At 43.8% G+C, this 27,674-nt stretch overlaps 1 protein-coding gene across 3 annotated transcripts; it reads left to right on the forward strand.

Moving 5' to 3' along the window:
* Positions 1-1,341: 1,341 nt before the first annotated feature.
* Positions 1,342-27,674, forward strand: RER1 (retention in endoplasmic reticulum sorting receptor 1). 3 transcript variants are annotated; one of them, XM_040325903.1, is made up of 7 exons: positions 1,342-1,449; positions 13,778-13,865; positions 17,283-17,387; positions 19,729-19,828; positions 21,611-21,689; positions 24,156-24,291; positions 27,005-27,674. In XM_040325903.1, the coding sequence occupies exons 2-7, from the start codon at positions 13,785-13,787 to the stop codon at positions 27,092-27,094; spliced, it is 591 nt and encodes a 196-aa protein (XP_040181837.1). In that variant the 5' UTR covers positions 1,342-1,449; positions 13,778-13,784; the 3' UTR covers positions 27,095-27,674. The 3 variants fall into 3 exon arrangements, with proteins under 3 accessions (XP_040181837.1, XP_040181840.1, XP_040181839.1); XM_040325906.1 differs by having other exon boundaries at positions 1,359-1,445; XM_040325905.1 differs by lacking the exon at positions 1,342-1,449 and adding an exon at positions 1,498-1,781.

A 27,674-nucleotide genomic window follows, 5' to 3' on the forward strand; every position in this document is an offset into this window, starting at 1 on the left:
TATACTTTCAACTACAAGTTAATAAAATTAAAAGTAAAAAAATAATTACATACATTAAAGGTGTAACTCAACTTTTGTAAGGATTTTAACAAACTTTGTTGCAGATTCCTACCTGAAGAAATCCCCTGTGTGTCTGCCTGTGTCCTTGTGGTAAGTGAGTCTAATGGCAAGTACACACGATCGGAAATTCCGACAAGAAAACCGTGGATTTTTTTCCAATTGAATCTTGGCTCAAACTTGAGTTGCATACACACGGTCACACAAAATTCCGACTGTCAAGAACACAGTGACTACAACACTACGACGAGCTGAGAAAAATTAAGTTCAATGCTTCCGAGCATGTGTCAACTTCATTCCGAGCATGCTTGTTTTTTTTGCGTGTCAGAATTGCACACAGACAACAACTTTTCCAGTCGGAAAATTTGAGAACCAGCTCTCGAATTTTTGCTGTCGGAAATTCCGACAGAAAAAGTCAGATGCGGTTTACACACACTCGGAATTTCCGACCAAAGGCTCACATCGAACTTTTCTTGTCAGAGATTCTGATCGTGTGCACCATAATGGGCGTGGATTCATAATTATCAATCAGCTGCTGCACCTGCAGGGCTCTAATGAGAAAAACTGCAGATTCTGCATCCATTTAGATGTGATTTCCTATTGGAACTATCGCAACAAAAAAATTACATTTTTGTTGCAGAGAATGCCTGAAATCTGATTTGTATCTTAGTGTCGACTTTTGGGAAAATCAATGAGCCAATCACATAAGCAGGAAATTATGTTTCTGGGGGGCGTTCTGTTCACAACACCTTCAGGTAGCCATATTGCATTTTACAGAAAAATTACAGAGCTGCAGATTGAAAAGGAAAGGTCATTTTTAATAATATGCAATTACAATATAACTTGTGTCGCAATTGTATATGATATATTATTATTTTTTATTTGTTTGTTTTTTTTCCCCATGAAAGTGGAGTTACCCTTTAATCATTTACATCAAGCTGATCTTTTTTACAAGTATATGTAAATATATATATATATATATATATATATATATATATATATATATATACATATACATATAGTGTCCCAAAAGTAGCCATAAAATATAATGCAAAATAAATTATTAATGTGTTACTTTGTCCTATGTATAGAGACTTTGGCACACATACTTTTTAAAAAAAATGTACTTGAAAAAAGAAAAAAAGGGGTCAGCTTGATGTAAATGATTAATGCTTAAAAATGATTAAAATGTACAACTTTTAGTTGATGTTCCATTCATCTGAAGCCTTTTGCATCAGCAGATCAGGAGCCATTCAGCTAGAACAGCCCAAACCAATTCATGTCTGGATGCGCTCAGTGCTCGGCTGCTCACGCCTGTCTGCCGGTGGGCGGGACCAGTGACGTGTAGCTTCGGGAGCTCTTGGCAGTGCCGAGTCGGGCAGGAGAAGGCAGGTAAGAGCCGTTTGGGCCTTTCCCGGTCACCGAGCACACACCGACCCTCGCTGTACACGTCACACATAGAGCAGAGCCGTTATATCACGTTTTTCTCCGTATGGCTACTTCCTGTCACCCCGTTCCAGCGACCCTCGCCCCTGCCTCGTCGGCGTCTATTGAGAGAGAGAGGCGGAAGTGAGTTGGTCAGCGGCAAGGCATGCTGGGAGGTGTAGTCAGGACGCAGCCTACTTTCATTTGAAGGTAGTACGAGTGGACTACATGTCCCAGCCTCACCAGGGCCTGTAGAAGAAGGGCCAGGAAGCTCGTATTGTGTGCGGTGTGTGTCCTCGGTAAGGCTGAGCTCTGTGTCATGTGTTCTTGCAGTGTGTGCTTTGCCCTCTAGCAGCAGTACCTGGAGTCCCATGATTCAGGGTGGAGGTGTCACATGGGGGAAGGGGCCTGCATTGTGCCATGGAACTGCTGCAGTCCCTCTTCCCCCTATGGGCCCTTCTATAGGAGTAGAGGAGATGGGGGGTGGGGGCTCTGTGTGCCCTTGTGCTGTCATCTCATTATAGTACACCAGACTGACATTTTAATCAGTGGGTCTAAACCCAACAATTTCCCAAAACAGGCCTCATTCACCCGGCTTGTACATAACCATACGCCTGCCCAAGGCTGTGTTTACCATACCAGGAGCAATGGTGTTCCATGCAGGCAATCCCACTTCTGTATAAGAGGAATCGGGAGCAATGGCGGCACCGACACAGCCGCTGCTCCCACTGTGACATCCATGCGGCTCTGGTGTTCCATGCAGGCAATCCCACTGCTGTATAAGAGGAATCAGGAGCAATGGCGGCACAGACACAGCCGCTGCTCCCACTGTGACATCCATGCGGGTGTCCCTGAGCGTATCCTGGTTGTGTTTATGGCTGCACACCCAAAGGGATGTCACATTGTGTCCGTGCAGATGCTGCATCCCAGTTGACAGCAATGGGACTACCTGTGCGTCCTCGTAAGGGTAAACGCAGTCCTCCACAGGTATACAGTAAGGATGAGCTCCAGTGTATTCACATAGTACACGTGCAGAGCCCGCCAGGAAGTCGGCACCCGCGCTGCGCTAATCACAGCCGGGCAGACATTTCCCGATCTCTGCAGCCGAGCATCGGGAAATGTCTGCCTGGCTGTGATTAGCGCAGCGCGGGTGCCGACTTCCTGGCGGGCTCCACACGTGTTCAATGCGAACACGCCGGAGCTCATCCTTAGTATACAGTTATGTACGCCCAAAGTAGGGATGCCACCTCACCCCTTTAAAACACATATGATTTACACAGGTTCTGAGGCTAATTGAATGCAGATCAGTGAGTCTAATTACCAACTTAAAGCGGAGTATCCAGTTACCCCCCTCTGATGTCAAATTTGGCACCGTTCGGGGGGGGGGGGGGGAGCAGATACCTGTCTAATACAGGTATTTGCTCCCACTTCCGGCGATAGATCGCCACAGAATCTGGGGCACTCTACAGCATGTCCGCCCCTCCCCCTGTCTTCTGAGAGACACACAGGTCCCAGAAGACAGCAGGGACCAGTCCGGATGCGCAGCACAACCCTTGCATGCACAGTAGGGAACCACGCTGTGGACCAGCAAGGCTTCACTTCCTGATTCCCTTGCTGAAGATGCCGGCGCCTCCACCCGGGAGCCGAGGGATGGGGCGGCTTTGGGTGAGGACATCACGGGCACCCTGGACAGGTAAGTGTCCTTATTTTAAAAGTCAGCAGCTGCAGTGTTTGTAGCTGCTGACTTTTATTTTTATTTGTTCGGCAGAACTCCGCTTTAATCAGCCACAGAACCTGTGTAATTAATGTGTTCTCTTTAGAAGGGATGAGGTGGCAACCCTAACCCCAAGGCACATTGTGAGTGATAACTGTCACAGTTGCTTGTGCTCTCAACTGAAGTGTCAAGCCATCAAATGGCTGGTGTAATAACTGAGCACATGTGCAGCACCATGGCAACTGCAGGTCAAACAGAGGCTAAGATGGCAGCTTTCTTGGCTGTAAAGCATAGGAGTGTTTTAGTTTCACTTTTCAGGGATGGGCAGCCCTAGGCATGCGTCCCAGGGTGGGTACATGATGTAATTTCAGCGGCACCCAGAAGATTGTCGCATGGAGCGCATGTAGGCTGGGACTGGAGGATGCCCCTGTGGGTCACCGCTCCTTACAAATCAACCACTGCCTTAGGCCGGCCCCACACGGTTCAAATCTCGGCTGGTTCAGCAAACCGGGCAAGATTCTCGCTATTAATGGTCAGGCTGAATGTGCCAAGTTCATCGATCAACTTGGGAGCAGCCACCTTGCCAGATTCGCTTCTAATTATTGCAAGGGGCTGCTAGTGATAATTAGTGTCTTCTGCTGGCGGGGTCAAAGGAACAGACAGTAGCTCGGCAGGAGAGATTCCCCTGTCGGCACTGTCTGTGCGGATGGAGCAATTAAGAAAATTTCTTTCCCGGAAGCCGTGGCTGCAGGAAAGAAATTCATACCGTCTACAGCCTAAGGCTGTAATTCACAGTGCACTAGACTTTCCATTACAAAGCTGGTCCCGCTGCACATCTGGGCTCGTGGTCCATGCACCTCCATGGTGTTTTGGAAAAGTCCATGCTTAATCACTGATGTTCAGGTACCACCTACCTTCCAGTACCAGCATAGGCCCTCCTGCACTGCGGACGTAGTTGCAGCAAGAGGCCCACCCAAGTATTTGCTTCATTCTCATAGTGGAACGACCAGCTACAGCGTATATAGATGTAAGAACCCTGCATTTTGGAAGTTACAAGACTTGGGGCTGAGCTGATGTTTACACCCCACTATTATTCACTGTCATTCCGGCTCTCTAAAGATTGTAAATTGACACTTAAAGCGGACCTTCACAGCTAAATTCCACCGTACATTGTTGTAATCGTCCCTCCACCTGCAATCTGAAAAAGCTTTTTTTTTTGCATAATTACTTTTTTATATTTTGTTGCTACATGGCCCACCCCTGCCACTATTCTTGCTTAGGCGATAATGAAGTAACTGCTCCTAAGGCATTCATACTTGGTGCATACTGTCTGAGGATCAGCTGCTAGAACCTGGGAAAGACAAATGGCTTCCTATGATGTCAGAGCGGAAGATGGCATCGCAGGACGTGACTTTCAGCGGGACAACGCTGGATTTGCTGGTCGCGCATATATGGTAATTGAGGGGAAACTCAATATAAAGGGTAAGAATGAGGGGAGAGGTTTCTGACCTCCTGATTTAAAGCTGAACTTAAAGAGGAGATCCAGGCTTCTTCAGAAAAAATTAAGTCGGCAAAAATGAACGTAGTACACTTCGCTGGCAAGGGATCCCGTGATGTCCTCACCTGAGCCGATTCTTCAATTGGCTTTGGGGTGCAGGCGCAAGCATCTGTAGTAAGGGTAACAGGAAGTGAATCCTTTCGTCTTCACAGCCTTCCCACTGTGCACGCACGAGTCGCGATGTGCCTTGTGAATGGTCCTGTACTTTTCTGGGACCTCTGATGTGTCCCAGAAGACTGCAGGAGGAGGAGGGGGACTGAACTTCTGGCTTAGGGTACCAAAGAAAAGTTTTTTTTATTTTTCGTGCTCCACTCTTTCAGGCTGGCATTCACAGCCTCTTCTCCCCTACGCTCATTTGGTCACATGCCCTCTGACATCGTCAAGTTCCGTGCAGGACCCATATCGCATCCTAGCGTTTTGGCTTGGATCACATGTAGTGTCTGTTCTTATCAGTGTCCAGTAGGGGTGCTCTGCTATCATTCTAGCTGGCTGCCTCGGATGGCTGCCTGTGTATTATCCCTGCTGGTATGATGGGGTCCTGAGGGATCTTCCTCACAAAAAGGAATCTAAATTAAGCAGCCAGTGGGTAAGGTGGAGGCCTTGGTGTAAAGTATCATTATGGGTTTAGGACCCCACTGTAAAAATGAGCACTAGGTCTCAACACCACCTGCTTTTTTTCTGTACCTTGTTTCATGGGCTGTGCTTTTTGTCTGAAACCAGGGCAAGGCTTAGCCATTGTGTTTTTCCCACCTATTTGTTTTTCTCTCCATGTGTGTCACCTGCACTTTTTATATGTGTGTTTTCTTTCATTTCCGGATGGTATAGTATGAGTCTCCAGGTCTACCCTTGAGTCTAGGGGAAAAGCTATGTGGCCCTTAGGTTCCTTCCTCCCCTGCTTTGGGGGGAGGGGTGTCTCTTTTCAGGAGAGCCCCTCACCTAGTACTTTTTGGTCAGCTTTGGCTGATCATACCGCCAGGGTCTTTTGGATAGGTGGACCGGAGCAGGTTTTACCCCTGTTGGGAGTCTTTTTCCCCTGAGGGGGGTGTTAGGGACAGGGCTGCAACTCCGACTCCTACTAAATTTAGATTGTCGAAACATTTATCTACCGACTCCACAGCCCTGGTTAGGGAAGGGTCCTTCCTCTTAGGGAGGGAACCATATGACACACCCCTAAATGCACTTTTTTTGTGTGTATTTTCACATATCCTTTTTCACGTTTTTGCACAGCACAAGCTTGATTTAAAGTAATTGTAAAGGTTTTGTTTTTTAAAAAAATATACAAAATAACAAACGTGTTAAACTTGCCTCCTCTGAGCAAGGGTTTTGCACAGAGCGGCCCGGATCCTCCTTTTATGAGGTCCCCCAGCAATGCTCCTGGCTTCTCCTCCGCATCAAGTGCCCACCCGAAGAGCCGCTTTCCATGGGGCACTCCCATGTTGCTGAATTTGATTGCCAGCGGCGGGAGCCAATGGCCCCTGCTGCTATCAATCTATCTGATGAGGACTCGAGACAGTGGCTGGAGCTGCTGGGTTCGTTCTCGTTGCTGGAAAGATCGGGTTCAGGTAAGTAAAAGGGGGGTTGTGGGGGGCAGCTGCACTACAAAAGGTTGTTCACCTTGATGCATGGAATCATCAAGGTGAAAAACACTGAAGACTTTACAGCTCCTTTAAAAAAAAAAAAAAAAAAGGCACATAGCTCTGTGTTAGATGTGACGGTTCTAAGTGACAGTCCACAAGCCAGATTGTAGAGGAGAGTGTTGGCTGCTGGTGATCAGGTATATAAAACTGCTTTTTCTGGTACCCTAGATGTAAACAAGCATTTAACCCTTGCAGTTCAGAGGCAGCCCCACTGTAAGAAAGGATTTTGGTTTTCCCCATTAAACTTCCTAGAACATATACCACAAGGTACTACTTGCTATTCTCTTTGCTAGCTAGGAAAATTCTTCTACTCCACTGCACCCCAGAAGGAGGCTTCACTTTAAAGTGTTTGACTTCCTTGATTTTGCCTTGGAATCTGTAAAAAGAATACAATACCTTTTTAATGAATGAGGGGAGAGTGAACAATACAATCCTTCACTGTACTGTAGACGGAGCTGTCCATCACAGTGCCATAAGTAGAGTGCTGTGTGTGGTTTCTTGAATGAATGAAACTATTATTTGTACAGTACAGAGCAACACTGTGAAAACAGAATACTAATCGTTAGAGGTAATCTCCTGTCGTGCAGTTTTCAAAAAAAATAATAATTCTATAACGAACATCACAGGACACAGAGCATCTTCATATCTAGTACTATAAGGTTATGGTGTCACCTTCAGGTGATTGGACATTGGCAAAAAAAAAAAAACAGATGAGACAGGAAGTCCCCTCCTAGGCATAACTCCTCCCCATTAGGCAGGGCTTCAAGGGGATGTAAACACTCAAGCTCCCCTTTTACTTACCTTGACCCAATCATTACAGGGATGAGCACAGTAGCTCCAGCTGCTGTCTCGGGTCCTGATTGGAGAGATTGATAGCAGCAGGAGCCATTGGCTCTGCTTCTGTCAATCAAATCCTTATGCAGTTTTCCTTTAGGGCACTCAAGAAGAGGAGGAGCCAAGAGCGCCGCTGAGGGACCCCAGGAGAGGAGGATTGGGGCCGCTCTGTGCAAAAGCCTTACACAAAGGAGGTAAGTATACCATGTTTGTTATTTTGAAAAAAAGATATATATATATATATATATATATATATATATATATATATATATATATATATATATATATATATATATATATATATTTAAAGAAAAAAAACTGGTACCCGTATCCTGCACCGGAATGCCTACAGTTCAACAACCTGCTGCTTCTACTGTTAGTGCCACCTTCGATCACAAAAGACTCATCATGCATCTACAAGTGCAGAAGTTTTGGGTTGAATCCGGTGGTCAGTGGTGGCTTCTCCATCGGGGAGTTTTCTTGACATCAGTGGATATCACAGATGCTTACCTTCACATTCTGACCTTGCCACCTCACCAAAGTTGTGTGCGGTTTGTGGTGAAGGTTTGCTACCTTCAGATTTGTGGCCTTGCTGTTTGGCCTGTCTATAGCTCCCTAAGTGCACAAGGGTTCTGGCTATGGTTCTGGGTCTACTGCACACCATATTCCTTTTGTAGGATACTTGGACAATTACTTCTGAGGGAGCAATCCACTTTGCTGCTGGAGATCAATGTCTCACTTGGTGAACACTCTGGCAGGGTTAGGATGGGCTTGTCACTGCATACTGTCCAGGCGAGAGTAATCCTTCATCTGGACAAATGTCTTGTGCTCAGGTGGCGTTGCTCAGGACTCTAACAAATCACCAAATTCACTTTTGCATGAGGGTTATGGGAAAGATGGTAGCCTCCCTCAAGGCAGTGCCTTTTATCCAGTTTTCATTCCACATTCCCACAATGAAATGTCTTAGCAGTATCTAATTAGACAACGCAGTTGTCGGATCCCTTGATGTTGTTTAACCACTTCCATACCGGGCACTTACGCACCTTCCTGCCCAAGCCAATTTTCAGCTTTCAGCACTGTCGCACTTTGAATGATAATTGCACGGTCGTGCTACACTGTACCCAAACAATTTTTTTTATCATTTTGTTCCCACAAATAGAGCTTTCTTTTGGTGGTATTTGATCACCTCTGCGGTTTTTATTTTTTGCGCTATAAACAAAAGAAGAGTGACAATTAAAAAAAAACACTATTTTTTACTTTTTTATTTAATAAATATCACAATTTTTTTAAAAAAATCTTTTTTTCCCTCAGTTTAGGCCGATACGTATTCTTCTACATATTTTTGGTAAAAAAAATCGCAATGATCATATATTGATTGGTTTGCGCAAAAGTTAGAGCGTTTACAAAATAGGTGATAGATTTATGGCATTTTTATTTCATTAATTTTTTTACTAGTATTGGCGGCGATTTGCGATTTTTTTTTTTTTTTTACTGTCACCGTGACATTGCGGCGAACACATCGGACACTTTTGACACGTTTTTGGCGCCATTCACATTTATACAGCGATTAATGCGATAAATATGTACTAATTACTGTATAAATGTGACTGGCATTCAAGGGGTTAACACTAGGGGGTGAGGGAGGGGTTAATATGTATACCTGTATTGTGTTCTAACTGTGGGGGAAGGAGGGTGACTGGGGGAGGTGACCGATCTGTGTCCCTATGTACAAGAGACACAGATCGGTCTCCTCTGTCCCCTGACAGGACGTGGAGCTCTGTGTTTACACACAGAGCTCCACGTCACTGCTCTTTCGTTACCGATCGTTGGTACCTGGCGGACATCGCGACCGCCAGGCACGCGCATCGGCATCTCGGGGGCGCGCTCGCACGCCCCCAGTGGCCGGAGGAATACAGGACGTCAATAGACGTCCTGTTGAGTTTTCAGAGTCACCGTGGAGCCGTCATTTGACGATGGCCCGGTACTCTAGTGGTTAAAACCCAGCACAAGGCTGTCCCTCTATGCTGGAGAGTCATGACAACAAATACCAGCCTAACGGGCTGTTGTGGAATGCTGGACTATGCCTAGATCCAGGGAATCCTGTTTGGGTGGAACTCGGTGTTATGCTGTCCACATTCCATGGATCCTTCTGCCTTACAGGTTTAATGCAAACCTAGACGGGTGCGACTCCGAGACCAGGGATCCTCAAATTTTGCGGGGGATGCCCTGGTGACACCATGAGACCAGTTCTTCCTAATTTATGGCTTTCTGTCACTGCAGTTTATACCTCAACAGCTTCACAGGTTTTAATGGACAGATCTCCAATCATTCGAATTGCCCTGGTCTGGCCCAGGAGAACATGTGAACATGTCAATGGTCGACCCTTGAATCCTTCCAGATCAACCACAAGGTCTGTTCTTCCATCCTTTCTTACAGTTGCATGGCTGTTGAAGTCAGGGGAGTTTCTGATTGGTCATTCCTACCCTACTTAAAGGGGAGTTCCAGCCTTTTTTTAGGTTTATTAAAAGTCAGCAGCTACAAAAAGTGTAGCTGATGTCTTTTAATAAACATACACTTACCTGCTCCATGGTCCAGCGACGCACCGCCTGGAGAGTCGCTCCTCTCCCCCCCCCCCTCCCCTTCTCCGCCGGCGCCTCCATTGCAACTGTGGGCACCCGGCCGCATGCAGTGTCACATGTCCCAGGTGATCGCCTACAAGAAGGGGCCGCCGTAGGCGATATGACATATGGCCTAAGCGGTCACTGGGCTGAAGGAGGAAGTGGGACAGGAAGTCCCACTCCTCTTCTGTGCCTGCCCCCGTAGAAAGCTCTTCATATGGGGACAGACGGGCTCGATCCAGAGTCATGTTGCGTATGTCCATTGACAGGCACAGCCTGGCTTGGTCCTGCCCGCTTAACAGGATTTGACTGGCAGGAGCCAATGGCTCCTGCTGCTCTCAGCCAAGCTTGTGAGTGGGAAGAGAGAAGACTGGCAGGCAGACAGCGCTGGATTGATACAGGCAAGTATTGGGGTGGGGGGAATGAAGGGCACCTCCGATGGCAAAATGTTTTTTTCCGATACTAAATCGAGAAGTGTTAATTACCATAATTCATTCACATAAATCGTATAGATTATGCCACTGTATTTTGTTTTTTAAAATTCTTTTAGGCCGCATTCACACCTGAGCGTATCATTTCAGGCGTAAAGTCACGCAATTTTTACTGCAATTTTTTACAGGACAAAAGGTCACCAGTGTAAAAAAACGCCTGTAATCTACCCAAATAGAAGCTTGTGTACTTTTTTGAGCTTCGGGCATTTTGCTTCAGGTGACCGAATGCTTAGATGTGAATAGGGGCCATTTAAATAAATGGGATTTCGGTTTTTGGGCGTTTTTGAACTTTTGAGATGAGCGTTTTACGAGCTGAAAACGCTCAGGTGTGAATGCAGCCTTAAAGCGGTAGTTCACCCACAATCCCATGATTTTACCATCGAGACAGGCATTGTAGCGCGAGCTACAGTATGCCTGTCCCGATTTTTTTAACCCCGTACTCACCTTGTAGTCGTCCATCGTAGATTTCGGCTCCCGCGGGGAATGGGCGTGCCTATGGAGAGGGAGGATGATTGACGGCTGGCACGTCACTCTCCCCGAAGACAGCCGGAGTAGGTCTCGGTTCTTCACGGCGCCTGCGCACAGGCTATGCGCACGCGTCGTGAAGACCAAGCCTATTTCGGCTATTTCCGGAGAAGCGTGACGCGCCAGAGCCGGCCGTCAATCATCCTCCGTCTCCAGAGGCACGCCCATTCCCCGGTATCTTCGATGGACGACTACAAGGTGAGTATGGGGCTAAAAAAAACGGGACAGGCATACTGTAGCTCGCGCTACAATGCCTGATTTTAAGGTAAAAAAAATAAAAAAAAATTTTTCCCGTCGATAGGGTGAACCCCCGCTTTAAGTAATTTATTCCCATTGTTTGGTCACATGATCTTTCCCTGTTCTTTGGCAATCTACAGGGAAAAAATCTTTGGGAGGGGCATCTGTTACTTTGCTGATGTATGCTCTCTACAGTGTGAGTCTGTGTTTGGCCAGCCCTGATTGGTGCTGTGCCAGTTGCATGACTGGCATTTTTATTTGATAAACTAAACTTTAATATTTTAATACCGATTTATTTTTTTTTTTTTTTTTTTTTTTTTTTTTTTTTTTATTATTATTATTATTATTATTATTATTATTATATTAAAACTAAGCTTTTTGTAAGTTTCTTAGTGAATATAATCAATCGGCATACTATAATCCCACCCCCATAGTGATTAACTATATGATTACATGGAGGAGGGAGTGTCATTTGCTACTGTATATACGCCCACAAATGTGACTCGGTAGTGATGTGGGCTATATAGATGAGCAAAAGGAAGAAATAAAGGGCTTAGAAGGGGAACTGAAAAATAGGAATGCTCAGTAGAGGACACTATATGGGCTACACAATCTCAGGCTGCAGTGGTGGACACAGAAAAGTATATGTATTTCACTCTGCACAAAACTAATGCATTAGTGGCTTTGCGAGTATGAACACTCTGCTATATAGCATGTAATGAGTTTTTGCGTAGTCTGGGTTGAACGACAATTTAGGGTAAAAAAATGTTCTACCCTTTTAGAACCATTTTTAAAGAGGGGCTTCAGTCTCCCCCAAAAACTACAAATACTGTAACCTTAGCCCTTTTGGGTGAGGTTCCGCTGTAAGCGTTTAAGTGCCTTTTTATTGCATATAACGAATAATATATGATTTTTGTGTTCATGTTTTTTCGTGCTGTTTGACTTTGCTCTTGCATCTTTGAAAAGTTGCTTATTTGGAAGGACACAGCAGTTTAACCAATACCAGCCACAGGACAGAAGCAGTGCATCTGAATACCAATTTTGATCTTCTTCTTTTTTTTTTTTTAAATGAGGAACGCCCATGCTTAACTTCCCACTGCTAATCACAAGGGATTTCCTGTTTGAATGCCCAGTGCATCTGATGTTTTAACTGAGCAACCAAGCAGTACAAAGGCTGTCGCTACTTTTTTAGGCAGTCTATGGCCTCCTATGGAAACCTATTTCTTTTCAATTGTCTTCCAAATCTTAGCTGTAACTGCTTTGGAAGCCAGTGCTCCTCTGAGGATGGGCTGTAAAAATCCAGGGACAGTTGGGCAGCTTTTTTAAATCACTTAGACTCCATTCACACCTGAGCGACAGCCGCGTTCGGCGGTAGCGGCGTATTTTGCCGCGAGTGTGAAACTTTCAATTTTTTTTTTTTTTCAAAGTCTTCCCATTGCTGTCAATGGGCAAACGCCAATGTCGCCTGAAAAAAAGGGTCCGGGACTTTTTTTCAGGCGTTCGGCGTCTATGAGATGTGAACCATCTCCATAGACAGCAATGGAAATTCTCCCCTCTAGCGGCAGAAGCGTCCGGCGTCGGGCATTTTGTCGCTCAGGTGTGAATGCAGCCTTAGGCTCCAAGCTGATTGGAGGGAGAAAGGAACAGAAGACCCCTACACCTTAAAGCAGAATTTTCCCTATAATTTGATAAAAAAATTATGTTCTTTTGCATTAATATTTGATACCAACATGAGTGTGTGTGTGCTGTAATTTTGCCCCCAGCATCTCAGCCATGTATTCTTGCTGGAGACTGGCATTTTGCCGGAGCCCCTGAGCAGCAATAAAACATAAAGTGGAACTAAACCCTTCGATTTAATGTGTTTTTTTTTTTTTAAAACATTCCTGGAATGGTGGGATTATGCTTACTGTCAATTTGCTTGTGTCCTCAACCAAACTGTCAAACCAACAAATGGCTGGTGTCATAACTGATCGCAGTTGCAGATCAAACAGAAGCAGCTTCCTTGGCTGTAAAGGATAGGAAGGTTTAATTCCGCCTTAAGACTGTCAGCAGATCGGCCTCTACACACTTGTCAGTTTTTAAAAATGGAGAGCGTGTCTGAGTAGTTTAAACTGGTCATATGGTAAAAACATGAATAAGCCAAACCTTTTTTTTAAAGTGTTTGCCTTACCTAAAAATTTGAAAAATGTATATAATGGGGAAGGATTGGAAACCTTGTTGGGTTTCACTGTGCAATGGTTTTGCACAGAGCAGCCCCTAACCTCCTTTTCTGGGGTCCCCTTCCGGCGCTCCAAGCCCCTCCTCGTTGGTGAGTGCCCCCATGGAGAGCAATTTTCCATGGGGGCACCTGTGTGCACTCTAAAGCGACACTTCTCTGCGTCTACTCTATTCACACAGCCTGGGCAACTTGGCCCCGCTCCCTTGTCACAGCTTTTGATTGCTATCAATCTGCCCAATGAGGAGGGAGACGTCACTGGATCGGATTGGGCTCAGGAGGTAAGAATAAGAGGGGGCTGGGGGGATTCCTGCAGCACAGGTTTTTTTTTTTAACAGAATACATTGAGGTAAAAAACCTTGAGGCTTTAGAACCACTTTAACTTAATTTAATCTATTTTGTGTCATCTTTCAGCTATAAAATGCCATCTATTATCTGTCACAACTCAATCTTTGATTTTACACAGAAACAGAATGTCAGAAGGAGACAGTATCGGTGACTCAGTTCATGGCAAGCCCTCACTGGTATATCGCTTCTTCTCAAGGTTAGGGCAGGTAAGTGCAAAGTAAATGCTAGACTTGTATACTGCAACATAACACTTTTATTTTATTTTTTTCTCCTTTTTTTTTTTTTTGCTATGCCTTTGCTCTCTATATTAATAGTGTGTGTGTGTGTGTGTGTGTGTGTGTGTGTATCTCTTTATCTCTGTTGCTAGATATATAAATCTATATCCTTGAGTTTTGGTTAGCAGGAAGCCGTGGGTGTGGACGATTTCACTGATAAAAATAAATGAAATTTCCTCTTAATTCTTATTACCCTCTGACTCTGAAAATTGAGCTGGGTTATGCAGTTTTTCGGTTTGCCACGTGTCTACTTTTTCTGAAACCTTAATGTACCCGCGTAAGATCTGGAGCATTAATGATTCCACTCCTATTTGAAAAGCATGTTTGCTCAGGGGAATATAATAACCACATGTCATATTTCTGCCAACGGTTAATTTCACGGAACTGATTATGAAACGTCTTTATTAGGTATGATCCGATGAATGGATTTGGAGATAAATAGATTTTTGTTTGGGGGGTATAAAAAAAAAAAAAAAAAAAAAAAACGGTATATAAAGAAGTGCTGAATAAATCCGGGGATTCTAAAAGTTTACAATCTGAGCCTAACTTTATTTTTTTTTATTTTTGTTTAAACTTTCCTATTGCTTAAAGGAAGCCCCCCCCCCTGACTTTTTAAAGCGGAGTTCTTCCCAAAAGTGGAACTTCCACTTTAAGTACTCCTCCAGATTTGGCATGTAATTTTTGGGGGGGGAGTGGATTCTTTGTTTTGAAGGACTCCTCCTCTCCCCCCTAGGTGGCCCCTCCCTCTAGGCGATCTCCTAGGACACGTGACAGGTTCCAAAAGATCGCCTATCCACTCGGAGAGCACAGTGCGTGCCCGGCCATGAAGCCACAAGCTGTCACGGCCAGGTGCCCACAGTTCCAATGGTGGCGCCGCGTAGAGGAGGGGGAAAGGAGCGGCCTCCATGCGGCCGCATCACTGGACCGTGGGGCAGGTCAGTGGCTGTTGACTTTTAATAAACGAAACATGGCTTTAAAGTGGAAGTGTACTGTGGAAGCTGTACCCAAAAAAGGCAGGCAGAGGGCAAAAGACCAGTCATCATTATGGCCTATGGGCTCCCTGTAGCTAACAAAACATGCCTTATTCTTCACTGTCTCTCTGTATAAAGGTGTCTTGGTAGTGGCAGTGTTTTGCTGCTTCATATAAGAGCTGATCCCCTGATGAATAGTAATCTGATGGAGAAACATTATAGAAGTGGTCCAATTGCAATGTAAGACTTAATAGGGTAGTAGGCAAGCTTCAAAACTGCCCGTATCTGCTTGCCGACCACATAACTGAGTTATAAGGAGGCAGAGCGGCTCTCCTGTGCCAGATCACTTACCTAGTAAGTGATCCGGCAGTTCCAGCTAGGGGGCACGCTGCCACGGCTGTGCTGTAAATAGACCCAGCACAAGCCGATCAGAGGGTGCCAGCCAATGGATGTCCGCCGGGACATGCTAATTGATGAGGAGAAACACAGAACAGAGCTCTTCCTATGTAAACCAGGCAGGGCTCTGTTCTGTCAGCAGGGATGTGATACATTTTCTTTCCCTGCAATGCAGTGACAGTGCATATTTGTAGCATTGATCACTGTATTGGTGTGACTGGTTTCCATAAAGTGTCCTGTCGGACTGTCTGCCGCTTTAAATCACTGATCGCCGCCATTACTAGTATGTATGTACATACATATGCGACCAAAAAAAAAACCTTTTTTTTTTTTTTTCTTTTTTCTTTCTTTTAACTGCTTCAAGTACACCCTATAGCAGTTTTTTTTACTGCTACATGGCAACACATGTGGCAGATTGCGTATATACGTGATCTTACACTTCCAGGTAGGAGGCACGCATGCACCCCGCTGGCAGCTCGCTTTGGCTGTGATTACACACTGTGGAAGCTGATCGAGGGGTGCACAGGGTACCTGCCAATTGTTCAGCAGAGAGCTGTTCTGACCGGAGAGAAGGGAGTAGATTGGTGTCCCTGCTAAGCGGGGAATAATTTTCATCTCTGCCCCCTAGTAATATCGCCCCCAACAGTTCACATAATCACTGGCTAAGCACACAGTTAACCCTTTGATCGCCCCTGATGTTAACCTTTCCCCAGCCAGTGTCATTAGTACATTGACCATGCATATTTGTTTAGCGCTGGTCACTGTATTAGTGTTAGAATGTCCGCTGCAATATCGCAGTCCCGATTATAAGTCACTGGTCGCCGCCATTACTAGTAAAAAAAAAAAAAAAGTCCTGCAAGCAGCATCTTTGGGGCATTGCGGGAGCGGTGAATACACCTCTCCTAAAACGCCCCGCTAGCGGGGATTAAAATCGCCCTGCTAGTGGCCGAAAGGCACAGCTAAAACGACAGTAAAGCAATGTAAAAATAGTGGCGCTTTACCGCCTACGCCACAGTGTGAAAGTGCCACTTGAGGACTAGTGACACCAATACAGTGATCAGTGCTAAACATGCACAGTGACTGTAAAAATCACACTGGCGGGGAAGGGGTTAATAGGAGCAATTAAAGGGTTAAATGTGTTCCCTAGAAGTGCTTTCTAACTGTAGGGGGAGTGCTTTGACTAAGGGAAAACAGAGACCTGTGTTCCTGCTTACCCTCTGACAGAATGTCAGTCTGACTTTTTTACCGCCATTCTGCCTCTCTACGAACAATCGCTGGGTTCTCGGTAGACAGTGTCCGCCAGACCCGCTGATTGGCTCCCACTGTGTTCAATTGCATCGGGAACGGGGCTCCAGGGGAGCGTGCCCCAGAGCTGCAGAACATTGCTTACATGTAAGTGATTTTGTGCTTAAAGGGGTTGTAAAGGAATTTTTATTTATTTTTTTCATAATAAGCATCCTTTACCTGCAGCATATTGGTGTGAACTGAACTCCTGGGGCTCGAGGTAAATAGTCTATGAATTAGAACTGTGACGGGAAAGGTTGCCCAGTGCAGCCCCATGCATTTGGTGTGAATGGGCTTTTAAAGGTAGTGGAAATAAAGATATACAGTACTGGCAGGATTTACTGGTAACAAACTATGTTAAGAGGGAACTCAAAGCAAAATACTGATGTGTTGATTTTGACAGACTGCATAAAATGTTTTAGATTTTTTTTTTTTTTTTGCACTTGGTTTAATTTTTTTTTTTTTTTTTTAATAGGTTGAACATTTGTTTATTGCTAAAAATGCCTTTTCTTGTGTGTTTGGTGATTGAAGCACTTTAAAAAAATCCCATGTGAAGAATTTATTTTGGCCTTGAGTGATGGAGGGACCTGTTGGATGCATTCCTTCCATCTGATGTTTTAATCTTAGTGTTTTTTCTTTGATTGCAACACGCTTCTATATTACAACATTAATTTTTCTTTTATTTTTCTCTTTTCAGATTTACCAGTCGTGGCTAGACAAATCCACACCTTACGCAGCAGTGCGATGGCTGATGACTATAGGCCTAAGCATTCTCTACATGATAAGGGTTTATATACTACAGGTAGGTTTTGTTACCTGTTATAGGAGGCTTTGTTGAAGATGCGTTATGCACTTCACAGGGATTGTTATAATTGTAATATAATATGCACCAGTTGGCCATTTTGGATACAAACCGAGATTAGTAGATAAAGAATAATTGCTATTTAAAAAATATAATAATAATTAAACCCTGTAGCCAAAAACTCTGCAGTGCGCACAGTACTTTTGTCCAGTATCTAACCTAAGAGGGGCCAGCACAGTGTTTTACTATCTCTGGCACTTCATCGCTTTCACAATTTATTATGTGCCAAGCTGGAAGTGATGTTTCTGGCAGCCTGGCCTTTGAGCCAGAGCCAGCCTCCCTTCTCTGCATCTGTGACCAGTTTGGGAGTCATTGAACTAGTAAATACTACTAGGCAGGTCAGGTAGGGTTAACACTGTCAGATCAGATTTACTGGGTTAATATTAGGGGTGTCCCGATACCAAGCATTTCCCAGAGTACTTGTACTCAGGGGGGGGGGGGGGGGGGCGATGCTCCGATGCTTCACCCAGTCAGGGGTGATCGGTGCGGCAGGGGAGTTGCAAGCACTGATCTGCCCCCTTTTCAGCTGCTTTAGTTAAAGTTATACAGCGGTGATCAGTGCTTGTAACACCCCAACCCCCCACCCCACCAAAGCTGCACCGATCACCGCTAACTGTTCCTGTGTCCCCCCAACAACCCCCCCCCCCCCCGTGTTTACGATGCTTCAATTAGCTGAGGCTGCAGAGAAAGGGACTGGGGAATCTGTGTCCTTGGTCCCTTTCTCTGTCTCAAAGGGGAGATGTAAAAAATTGTACAAAAAAAATACTGACACATGACATAAAAAAAAGTATCGATATTTGTACTTGGTCTTAAATTGGTATCGGGACAACCCTAGTTAATATATTGGATGACTTATTAAGGGGTTTAAAGCTGAGCACCCCCCTTGTATAATAAGAATGTTTATACTTGGCTATTTGGTGAGTGGTGGGAATAATGTATTTTGAAGAGCTACATTTGACATTTCTGGGTGTGTCAGTGGCCGCAACACCGATCTAGGCAAGGAGCCTCTGACGAAGACTCCTTACTCACAGCGTGAACCAGGAAGTGCTGGTAAAGGCCTTTCTCGGTTTGTGCTGACAGGTAGAGCTAATCAGCGGCTCTCCCTGCCAGAGGGGGGGTCTGTGCTGACAATCGGCACATTGATTATCAGCACAGCCCTCATCAGATGTGCCACAACAATGCCAGTCGATGCCCATCAGTAATGCCCGTCAATACCACCTCATCAGTGCTGCCTATCGGTGCCCATCAATTCTACATCTCAGTGCCCATAAGTGCAGCCTCATCCGTGTCCGTCAGTGAAGGAGAAAACTAAATTTTATAACAAACCAAGAAGAAAATAAAATGTATTTTAGAATTTCATTCATTTTTAGTTTTGTTCAGCAAAAAATAAAAACCCCAGTGGTGATTAAATATCACCAAAAGAAAGCTCTATTTGTGGGGGGATTTTTTTTTTTTTAGTTTGGGTACAGTGTTGTATGACCGCGCATCTGTCATTCAAAATGTGACAGCGCTGAAAAATGTCCTGGGCAGGAAAGGGGGAAGTGCCCGGTATTGAAGTGGTTAAGTCAGGGAGACTAGCGGTGTAAGATCCTCTCCATTGTCATCCTTCTGTCCCCTTTGCACATAGGCTATTGCTCCCTATGCTGCTTTCTCTATAATTTAGAAATGAAAACCCAGTAGTGAGAGTGCAGCTTTTCGCTAAAGGTTGCAGAAAGACACTGAACATAAGGACTTAGGTGCAAAACTGTAGCTGCTGGAATATGTGTAGTATACAAAATCTGTAGACTGACACATTAAAGTGGTTCTAAAACCGTAAGGTTTTTCACCTTTATGTATTGTATGCATTAAGCTGAAAAACCTTCTGTGCTGCAGAACCATGTCCACTCTTTTTTTTATTTTTTATTTTTTTTATTTTTTTTTACCCAATGCTATCTAGCGATGTGCGTGAGAGAATTGCTCTTTCCCTCCCTGCGCAGATTGATGGCAGCGGGAGCTATTGGCCAAATGCTGTGCCAAACGTGTGGGGGGGCGGGGCCGAGCCGCCTGCTCTGTGTCAATAGACAGAGCGGGCGGCTTGGAAGCGAGCCTGCACAGGTACCCCCATGGAAAGCAGAGGAGGATCGGGCTGCTTTGTGCAGGCAAGTATGACATGTTTGTGTTATTAAAAATAAATAAAAAAATTAAGCTTTAATGTGACTTTAAGTTTAATTTGGTTGTTCACAATTTTTTATTTCCAAATGTTTTCCAAGATTTATATATTGTATTTTTTTTGTTTTTGCAGGGTTGGTATATAGTAACGTATGCCTTGGGTATCTACCACCTAAATCTCTTCATAGCATTCTTATCCCCAAAGGTAGACCCATCCTTAATGGAAGATTCAGGTACATTTATTGTTTATTTTAACTGGAATGTTAATTTCTGTGTAAAGGTGGTATTTTCGGTGTAACCATATCCTCGCAAATATCTCCCAGAAATCTTTTACTATACTTTAAAGGGTCACTAAAGGAAAACCTTTTTTTTTGCTGAAATGACTGTTTACAGGGTATAGAGACATACAAGTTAACTGATTCCTTTTAAAAATGATTAAAAATAGATTAAATGTAATCATATAATGTGCCTCTAGTTTCACTTTCGGTTTTAAACTGGTTTCATGTTTCTGTGAAGTAAAGAGACCCACAGAACAAAAACAAACAAATCCAGGGCAGTGTTTTGTTTTTAAAATGAATCTGATTGGTTCTGAGGAGTTTTAGACACACAGTAATGACAGCTTAGACCATCGTGAAAAGCTCCCAGTACCATGGTTATAAGGAAACAGGCAACCAGGAAGTGTGGAGATCACGGCAGAATTACAGCCACTTCAAAGCAAAAACGAAACAAGGACATGAAACCAGTACTGCAGTAAGGTAAAGTAAGCTATTTAGCTTAAAAAAATAAATTCCTTTAAAGGCTCAAGGTTTTTGACCTTCATGCATTGTACGCTGGCACGCATGTGCGCGCCTCCGGTGGCGCGCGTGTGCCCCTATTGCCTGCTCTGCGAGATGACGTATAGCTACGTGATCTTGCCCAGCAGAGCCGACCTGCCACCGTATAACTGCGGCGGCTGGTCGGCAAGCAGTTAAAACATCGCCTATGGAGATTAAGTACCATAGTTTGTTGCCATTCTACAAGCAATTTTAAAGTATAACATAATGGGTATGTGTTTACTCTGCGTAACATCAATCTTATCGTACAAAAAAATTGCCTTTTTTACATTTTTGTGTTTGTTTTTTAATGCATTAAAATTATTTTTTCCCCTAAAAATTGCACTTGAAAACCTGCTGTGCAAATACCGTGTGCCATAAAAAAAATTGCGATGGCCATTTTATTCCCTAGGTCAGTGATGGCCAACCTTGGCACCCCAGATGTTTTGGATTTCCCATGATGCTTATGCACTCTGCAGTGTAGTTAAGCATCATGGGAAATGTAGTTCCAAAACATCTGGGGTGCCAAGGTTCGCCATCACTGCCTTTATTGTCTGCTTTAAATAATAAAGTGTGTGTGTGTGTAAAATATATATATATATATATATATATATATATATATATATATATATATATATATATATATATATATAAAATGTGTGTGTGTGTGTGTGTGTGTGTATGTATATATGTGTGTATATATATATATATATATATATATATATATATACATACACACACAATATATATATATACACACACACACACACACACACACACACACACACACACACACACACACACACACACATACATACACACACACATATATATATATATATATATATATATATGTGTGTGTGTGTGTGTGTGTGTGTGTATATATATATATATATATATATATATATATATATATATATATATATATATATATATATATATATATATATATATATATATATATATATATATTCTGCTTTATTATTTAAAGCAGAGACAAAGGCAGTGATGGCGAACCTTGGCACCCCAGATGTTTTGGATATATATAAATGCATATTCTTACAAACGCTTGACTGGTTGGTTTAAATATATTGGTTATGCTGTATTTAAAGACAACTGCCCATCAAACTGCTGATTCTGTTTCCATATGGGTATTTATATATAATGTGTGTGTGTTTGTTTGTTTGTTTTTTTTCCTTCTAGATGAGGGTCCGTCATTACCGACAAAACAAAATGAAGAATTCCGTCCATTTATTAGACGGCTTCCAGAATTTAAGTTTTGGTGCGTTTGTCTGCAGTTGCAATAGTTCTAATATCTTTGTGTTTTTTTCTTTACATTGTCCTGTTTATGGTCCTTGTCCTGTTTTGTAGTAGGGAGTGGTGTGTTCGGTACTGTAGTAGAGCTGCATGATTCTGGCCAAAATGAGAATCACAATTTTTGCTCAGAATAAAGATCACGATTCTCACGGCGTAAAATCTTTCACATTATACAAAAAAAATTTGACTAACTTTACTGGTTACTACTTCTTTCTCCTTCCTTCTTTTTTTTTTTTTTTTTTTTATTCATTACCATCTCCCGCCCAAGGTACATATATGGACGTTCTTGACTTTGAGTGGGGATATCTGAATGATGCCTGCAGCTACAGGCATCATTCAGATATCATTTTTTAGAGCCGGCGATTCTGTGCAGCGTAAGAACAATCTTAGCGGCTGTTCCACAGCTTGATCGTTCTTACGGGTGGCCAGAGGGGACTCTGCCGCTCTCCGGTGCTTCTACCGACTCACCGATGCGATCGGTGAGTCGGAGAACGGATCCGCCGGCCCCGGATTTTTTTTAAAGTGTCAAAGTTAAAAGTAGAATTAACAATATTTTTTAAGTACCCCTGTCCCTGGTAGCTCGCACGCAGAAGCGAGCGCATGCATAAGTCCCGCCCACATATGAAAATGGTGTTCAGGCCACACATGTAAGTTATAACCGCGAATGTCAGAGCGAGACCATTAATTCTAGAACTAGACCTCCTCTGTAACTTAAAACGCGTAACCAGTAAAAAAAAATGTAAAGCATCGCCCATGAGATTTTTTAGGTACCGAAGTTTGGCACCATTCCACGAGTGTGCAATTTTGAAGGGTGACATGTTGGGTATCTATTTACTCGGCGTAACATCATCTTTCACATTATGCAAAAAAATTGGGCTAACTTTAATGTTTTTTAAGCATGAAACTGTTTTTTTTTTTTTTTTCTCAAAAAAAGTGTTTGAAAAATTGGATGAACTACCCCAGCTTATCAGTACCTATACTAACTGTAACCTGTACACCAGATTTTCCTCTTGAGACCATGTCTGCTTTTACTGTTTAGATTATGTAGCATCTGCTCTTTATAATACTCTGCTTACTCATTTTAATCCCTTGCAGTAAAAGGATGGCTCTACACCAGCCCTCAAAATTTCCACTCGCCTGCTAGCATTTGGCGAGTGGATTTAAGCTGGGGGCGAGTGATGACAGGGCTGCATGACCAATCTCCCTCCAATCTGTGCTTACACTTAGAGCCCCGATGCGATTGGCGGTCGAAGAGGAAAGGTGCATGCTCGGGAAAAGTAGTCTGGTTAGCCGCGCACAGGCAGAGCAGTACACAGGTGCTCTCCTTACAATTCTCATTAAGCCATGGGACCTAACAGTATGACCTCTCTGAGCCTGCCCCCCTCCCCCAACCAATGTAGCTGGAGAGCAGGGAAGTAATGAGTCAGGTGGTGAATTGCAAAAATTACCACTCCGGGTGTCCCAGGTAGGCAGTGCAGCGCTCACTGAAAGTTGCCCTGACATGAGAGCGGCAGCCTTCTAGTTTGTGCAGTTTTCTTCTCCTTGTGTTCTATGTAGGTGTCCAGGAGTTCAGCCTGAGCACTGTGAACAGACTGGTCTCAATGTGCGCTGTGCTATGGTGTCAATGGCTGTGCAGTTGTGTGGATCTCGGCGCTGGATTGTACTCCCTCCCGCTGTGCTGCAGCTCCTCTCCTCACTGTCTGCCTGAATAAAAGGGGGAAGTGGGGACATGCAAGCGTGGAGCCGCACACACAGGCTCCTGATGATGAGATGAATAGGAGAGGGGGAGAGGATGGATGGGAGTTGCAGAGGAGACAGCAAGAGAATGGGGAGGAGATCCAGTTCTACTGCCCTGTCCCTCTGGTCTGCCCCCAGTGCCCTGTCCCATTTTGTTAAAGTTGTTTTTGGTAATATTAAATTGTGTAACTTGATTCTGCATAAAACATTTAACAGTGTCATTCCATTAGATAATCTACGAGGGTGTGTATGAATTAGGTGGGGCAACAGGTGGCGAGTAACTCTTGAGGCCTGGCTAGTAGCTCAGGGCTTGAAATTTTGAGCCCTGCTCTACACAATCTTTTAATTCATGGGCAAATATAAAGGTGTATCAGAGTCCTGAGCGGTCTGATGTGAGATGCACATTCTCCCAGATGATCAAATCAAGCATGCCCCTTATGGCATGGTCTGCATACTGTAGGATAATCTGCTGTCCAATTGCTCGGATATGCGGGTGGTTACAGGAACTCTTGTTTTCATATAGGTGCATACGGTTACAAAATGTCAGCAGCAGGTGGCGCAGTAGATAAGCTGGGTCAGGGGAAAGTGCATGATTTTTGTGGGTCGTCACCACTAGAGGATGTCAGTGTATAGGATCATCATCATAAAAATATACGAAAGGCACATGTAACAATTCTTTTTCTTTTTTTTCTAGGCACTCTGCCACTAAAGGAATCGTCGTTGCCATGGTGTGCACTTTCTTTGATGCGTTCAATGTCCCTGTATTTTGGCCTATCCTTGTCATGTATTTTATCATGCTCTTCTGCATAACCATGAAGAGACAAATAAAGGTAAGTTTTTAAGCAGTAATAGACCCAAAATTTAATGTTGCAGATTAGCAATCATTAGATGTAGTGCCTGCATCAGTTTTCTTTGGCTCCCCCCCCCCCCCTCTGTTTTCACCGGGTGATCTGGCCAGTAACACTTCTCCTGTATTAGAGTGCCCCCACTCTGGTTGAATGAGCACAGGGACCTTTGGACAACAGTGTAAAGTGAGTGTACAGCTTGTATAACAGTGTCAATTTGCTGTCCCCTCAAAATAACTCAACACCAGGCTATTAATGTCTAAATTGCCTGCAACAAAAGTGAGTAAACCCCTAAGTGAAAATATCCAAATTGGGCCCGAAGTGACAATATTTTGTGTGGCCATCATTATTTTCCAGCACTGCCTTAACCCTCTTGGGCATGGAGTTCACCAGAGCTTCACAGATTGCCACTGGAGTCTTCTTCACCTCTTTCATGAACATCACAGAGCTGATGGATGTTGGAGACCTTGCACTCTTCCACCTTCCGTTTGAGGATGCCCCACAGATGCTCAATAGGTTTTAGGTCTGGATTCATGCTTGCCCAGTCTATCACCTTTACTCTCAACTTCTTTAGCAAGGCATTAGTCGTCTTGGAGGTGTTTGGGGTCATTATCATGTTGGAATACTGCCCTGGGGCCCAGTCTCCGAAATGAAGGGGATCATGGTCTGCTTCAGTATGTCACAGTACATGTTGGCATTCATGGTTCCCTCAATGAACTGTAGCGCCCCAGACCATGACACTCCCACTACCATGCTTGACTGTAGGCAAGACACTTGTCTTTGTTGTACTCAACTTTAGTAGAGACTTCCTTCTAGGGCGACAGCCATGCAGACCAATTTGACGCATTGTTTTGCGTATGGTCTGAGCACTGACATGCTGACCCCAACCCCTTCAGCAATGCTGGCAGCACCCATACGTCCATTTCCTTCTTTGGACGACCATGGTGAGACCCGTTCTGAGTGGAACCTTTGCGGTTAAACTGCGGTATGGTCTTTGCCACTGTGCTGCAGCTCAGTTTCAGTGTCTTGGCAATCTTCTTATAGCCTAGGCCATCTTTATGTAGAGCAACAATCCTTTTTTTTTTTTTTTTTTTTTTTTTTTTCCAGAGTTCTTTGCCATGAGGTGCCATGTTGAACTTCCAGTGACCAGTATGAGAGAGTGAGAGCGATAACCCCAAATGTAACACACCTGCTACCCATTTACACCTGAGACCTTGTAACACTAACGAGTCGCATGACATCGGGGAGAGAGAATGGCTAGTTGGGCCCAATTTGTACATTTGTGTACTCATGTTTGTTGCCAGCGGTTTAGACACCAATGGCTGTGTTGAGTTATTTTGAGGGGACAGTAAATTTGACACTGTTATACAAGCTGTACATTCACTACATTGTAGCAAAGTAATTTCTTCAGTGTTGTCACATGAAAAGATATAAAATATTTACAAAAATGTGAGGAGTGTGCTCACTTTTGTGAGATACTGTACAACATACTTGCGAGGATGGAATTTTGTATCCTTACACCTGGCCACATAGGTTTTCTAGGTCCTATAAGTAAGTCTTCCTAGAAGTAGCCTTTATTGCTGTCATAAGCATGGGAACCGCTGCATCAGATACTCACCCGTATTTGAGGATTCTGGCTTTAATAGCCAAACTGTTAAAGCCAGTGACCATAAAAGAAGTTGGAAGGATTAGACTTTGTGAGAGGTTGTGACAAACTGGAAAAGTTGAAGGATTGGCTTACTGACATGTTTGCCATGTTGGAATACCTCATCAGGCCAGGCTGTAGCAACCAGAATTATCAGCTCTGCTTTTCTGGCAACAAAATCTGCACCTTCTAGTAGGGGACTTGTGTCTTTTTCCCAGTGTCCAATTGCCTGTAGATCGCACATAACCTTGTGAATACCTCCCAGGCCATCCGTCCTCAAGCTTCAGTAGTCTTCGGTTGACCCTTTAAGAAGATTCTACCATGTGGATATAGATCCGATGTTTGACGTCCCCTTCACACTCCTCATCAATTTTGCCTTTTCCACCTCAGATGAATAGGAAATGAGCTTTCACTGACTTTGTGCACCTGGCATTGTTAATCTCCATTGGGCATCCAATGCACCATCATAGAGATGAGTTATCCTCTATAGCTCTGGCTGGTGCATGTCTGTTCATTTCACAAGCGGACAAAGAGGAGATAAAAATGATGCCACTTTTATTGGACAGGGCAGTGGCATTGGTGAGGTCCGAAAGTTAGCTGGGCTGGGCCCCAGTAACAAAATGACACTAATTTCTGACCTAACGAGAAGAGTTTTTTTGGTTAACAAAGGTATTTGCAGTCATCTTGTGGTGCCTGTTTCCATGCCAGATTTTTACATTTTAAAATGTATTTAATTATTTTTTTTGGATAGTAGGTAAGTGTTACAACTCCTATGGTTTTTTTTTAACTGCTGTCTGTGTCCTGGTGATGTTTCAATTTAATAGATAATAATGGGAAGCTTTTTCAACTTTTACTGGAACAGGAGGTGAGAGTCTTTCAGTACGGACATCTGTACCATGGTGAACCATGTAATTGGTTGTCCTTCACTTTAGAGAGATTACTTATGTTTGTGAAGTAAAGAGAGCACTCCCCAATGCACACCCAGCAAAAAAAAAAACTGATACATTTTGTTATAAACTCAAAAACCCCTGTTGTGTTTTTTTTGTCTTCTAGCACATGATCAAATACAGATACATCCCCTTCACACACGGGAAACGAAAGTACAAAGGAAAGGAAGAAACCGGCAAGCCATTCTCCAGTTAAAAGAAACTGTCACCTTCTTTTTGACTTTCTTATGTAAAAATTAAACCTACAAAAAAAAAATGAAAAACAGTTTTGAGCCATTGTAACAATGCCTTTTTATCCACATAAGCATCGATGTTTTTAAACAATGGCAGTGCACCTTTTCTTTCTAAAGATGTACTTGCTGTTCAGTTGCACAGAGTGGTATCTCAGAGTTCTGCTGAGTGTATGTGCACAGATCAGTGCTGAAGTGGAAAAGATGACTCGATACGCTCAGATTTTATAGTGAACCGGTCACTTAGCAGTAGACTGTAACAGAGCCTGTAAAAAAACACATGTGTAAAGCCTTGGATATGAGCGGCCTTTCTCTTCCCGACTGTATACTGGTTCTGGGGTGGTAAGGCTAAAAGTGATCTTGTTACAGCTAAAACGAATATTAAAAAAAAAAGTCTCCGCAAAAGATCAGTAATATTTACCTGTCAGTTGGGTGGGGAGCCATACCTATGTCCTCTTGCAGAGCTGGGTGCATTGGATGCCTAAAAACCTGTTTGCCGTGTTTACTCTAGCAATGTAGGGGCCATTGGATGGAACCACACAGCAT

This window comes from Rana temporaria, chromosome 10 (genome assembly GCF_905171775.1).
Source record: "Rana temporaria chromosome 10, aRanTem1.1, whole genome shotgun sequence".
Lineage (NCBI taxonomy): Eukaryota > Metazoa > Chordata > Amphibia > Anura > Ranidae > Rana > Rana temporaria.